This window comes from Daktulosphaira vitifoliae, unplaced genomic scaffold (assembly GCF_025091365.1).
Source record: "Daktulosphaira vitifoliae isolate Bord-2020 unplaced genomic scaffold, ASM2509136v1 Scaffold_1, whole genome shotgun sequence".
Lineage (NCBI taxonomy): Eukaryota > Metazoa > Arthropoda > Insecta > Hemiptera > Phylloxeridae > Daktulosphaira > Daktulosphaira vitifoliae.
Genome location: NW_026099572.1, coordinates 51,132,514 through 51,135,194, shown reverse-complemented (window position 1 = coordinate 51,135,194; position 2,681 = coordinate 51,132,514). Strand labels below are relative to the sequence as shown.

The 2,681-nt window shown below is 31.1% G+C and overlaps 1 protein-coding gene across 1 annotated transcript; it reads right to left on the bottom strand.

Annotated features, from left to right (window-relative positions):
* Positions 1-447: 447 nt before the first annotated feature.
* Positions 448-2,420, bottom strand: LOC126897055 (uncharacterized). The gene is made up of 3 exons (XM_050670435.1): positions 2,264-2,420; positions 1,441-1,964; positions 448-1,376 (listed from the first exon to the last, which is right to left on the bottom strand). Exons 1-3 carry the CDS (start codon positions 2,319-2,321, stop codon positions 501-503), a joined length of 1,458 nt encoding a protein of 485 aa, XP_050526392.1. The 5' UTR covers positions 2,322-2,420; the 3' UTR covers positions 448-500.
* Positions 2,421-2,681: the final 261 nt, after the last annotated feature.

Below are 2,681 nucleotides of genomic sequence, written 5' to 3'. Positions count from 1 at the left end.
TGCCATAAACTATTACCAAATGGCCTACGTCTTTTAAGTCATCAATTAAGTGATCTAGGATATATTTGTATTTCGTAGCTAGTTGTGACAATATGATATCTCAAATTACATCTTAATCTCCTATATTCATTTATATATAATTATATTATTATTAAGATATTCTATTATAGAATATGTTTTACTATTTACTGTGTAATTTTAAGATACCGAAACCTTAATATATTCCATCTCAACATTTCAAGTATAATTAATTAATTGAAAACATTGATCGCAAAATAAACAATGATATTCTAATTATAATATACTTTAGAATTTAATAATTATAAATTTAAATTGCAAATTGGATATTATGATTCAATTAACGATAGTGATAGATATTATTTTATTTTATTTAGATTTATTTTATCTTATTCTTAATTGTATACAGTAAAAAACTAAATAATAATCTATTAAAATACAATTATTATTTATTTATATTTTCAAAATACAACAGACATTCTTTAATGGTTAAAACTAACGCATTGGTTGTATTGTTCTGGAACTTGTTGATAGATTTGGTATTCATGTTTCAATTGTTCTTTAAGGACAACAGCCATGTAGTTTTCCATCATATGTCTAAGGTTTTGTTCCAGTTCAGTGGCAAAAGTTTGGTCGTTGGGCAAGTCGAATCTGAGACCGTAAAATTTGACATCGACATCAACAACGTTGAAATGGCGACCTCCCAATAATTGGTTAATACCTTCCATGGTAGCTGTGGCAACGATTTCGTTGGCTTGGAATTGAACGTTTCTGAAGGTGGTTTGTTGTTCACCTTTTTGGACATTGATGTCGCTTTCCCATGATGGTTGTTTGGCCAAGACAATATTGGCCTTAATTCTGAATCCGTTTCCGGTTTTGATTGGGCGAACGGCTACAGATGATATTTTGTTGGCGTTGTTAGAGGCGAGATCTCTCCAATTTTGGGTTTCGGCTAAAGTGACTTTAAGGCCAGATTTCTTGTTGAAGATTTCCATGTTCTTGGTGGATTCCATAGGGAAGAAAATTTCTTTTAGGGCTTCGTGTCTCATACATCCGATCAAGCCGTTGTATGTGTTTTCGACCATTTGGTTTTCTATGGTTCTCTTCCAGTAACGCAAGTACAAGGCTTCAGTGTTTTCGTTCAAGATTTGTTCTCTTTCCAACAAAGATGAGTTTTCCATGCTCATTTCCAATTTTTCGTTGAAGGTGTCAACGGTCTTGAGGTTCTTGTTGTACAATTCAGTTGAAACAGTGACGTCGGTGTTCAACATTTTAACTTGGAATCTTTCTCTTTGACCGTTGTTAGTTTTAAGATTTCCGTTAACCAACAAGTCGTCGAAATGGTAGTCAACATCGACCTGTATAGTTAAAAATTATAATAAAAATATAGTTTTATTTTAAATGTAATCATTTAATACTCACGTAGTTATTTTCAGTGTTCAGTTTTATGGACTTGATGGTTCCTTGGTGAAGACCGTTGATTTTGTTTTCGTTCATGTTCAAGAATTGATGGTTTGGTAAAGGTACGGTGACTTGTTGTAATTCGACGGGTTCGTTAGACCAACGGTTTTGGATTTGACCGTTGCTGTTGATGTATTTTTCGACGATGGAGTAGAATCTGACCATTTTTTTGGCGCTGATGTTTCCTACGATGTAGGCAGCGTCGTTTTGGTTGTTTCTAGCGATTTGCAAGTATTCTTCTTGGGAGTTGGATTCAGAAGAAATTGATCCGGAGCTTACATCAGAGGTCAATCCAGAATGTTGTTGGTGTTTTTCGTAGGATACTTGACCGTATTGTTTGTTGTGTTCACCGTAGAATTGGTGGTCGACGTTGTATTTTTGGTTACGTCCTTGGTTGTACCAGTTCTTGTCGTTGAAGTTCAAACGACCATTGTTGTGTTGGTTCCATTGTTCAGTTGGGCGAACGTTTTCGATGTCACGGGTGTCTGAAATATTATTAAAACTAGTTATATAGAAAATAATAACGTTCGTTAAAATTAGCTGTATTTATTATAAAAATTAAAAATACTACATTAATCTTTAGATTAACATCATAATGAAAAATACTAAAAAAAAATTTAATTATAATAATTTTGAATAATTATACTTTAATTTAGCATTTGAGTTACATATATTTTTATATTTTCTAGTTTTAAATTAATATTTTTGATTCATTTATTAATTTCTATTACTAGAATTCATCATATATAAATATATGTTTATGAGTTTAATAATTTATACTTACAGGCTTCAACGATAGCGGCGGCCAATAAGGCACCGGCGAAAAGGCACAAAAATTTCATTGTATGTTGTTCAATACTCGCAACAAGTGAATGAATGATTTTTTGAAGGCATTTTGCGGTTTTATATACTATTATTTTTCATTTTTGATGAGTTGTTAATGATAATGCATTGATGATTTAAAGTACTTTATTGATAACATTTTTTGTTATGCATAGTCAAAGTTTTGAACTTTAGACTCAACGAATATTTTGCACAATAATATTATAAATAAGTGATATATGTGATCGAAGGTATAGTGGAAAGTAATAAAAATTTAAATTAATTAAAATCATTTACTGGACACCAACGACTACTTTTTTATTTGAATTAGAAAATCTAATCAGCTGTCAAAAATATCAAACTTCTATTATAACTATTTC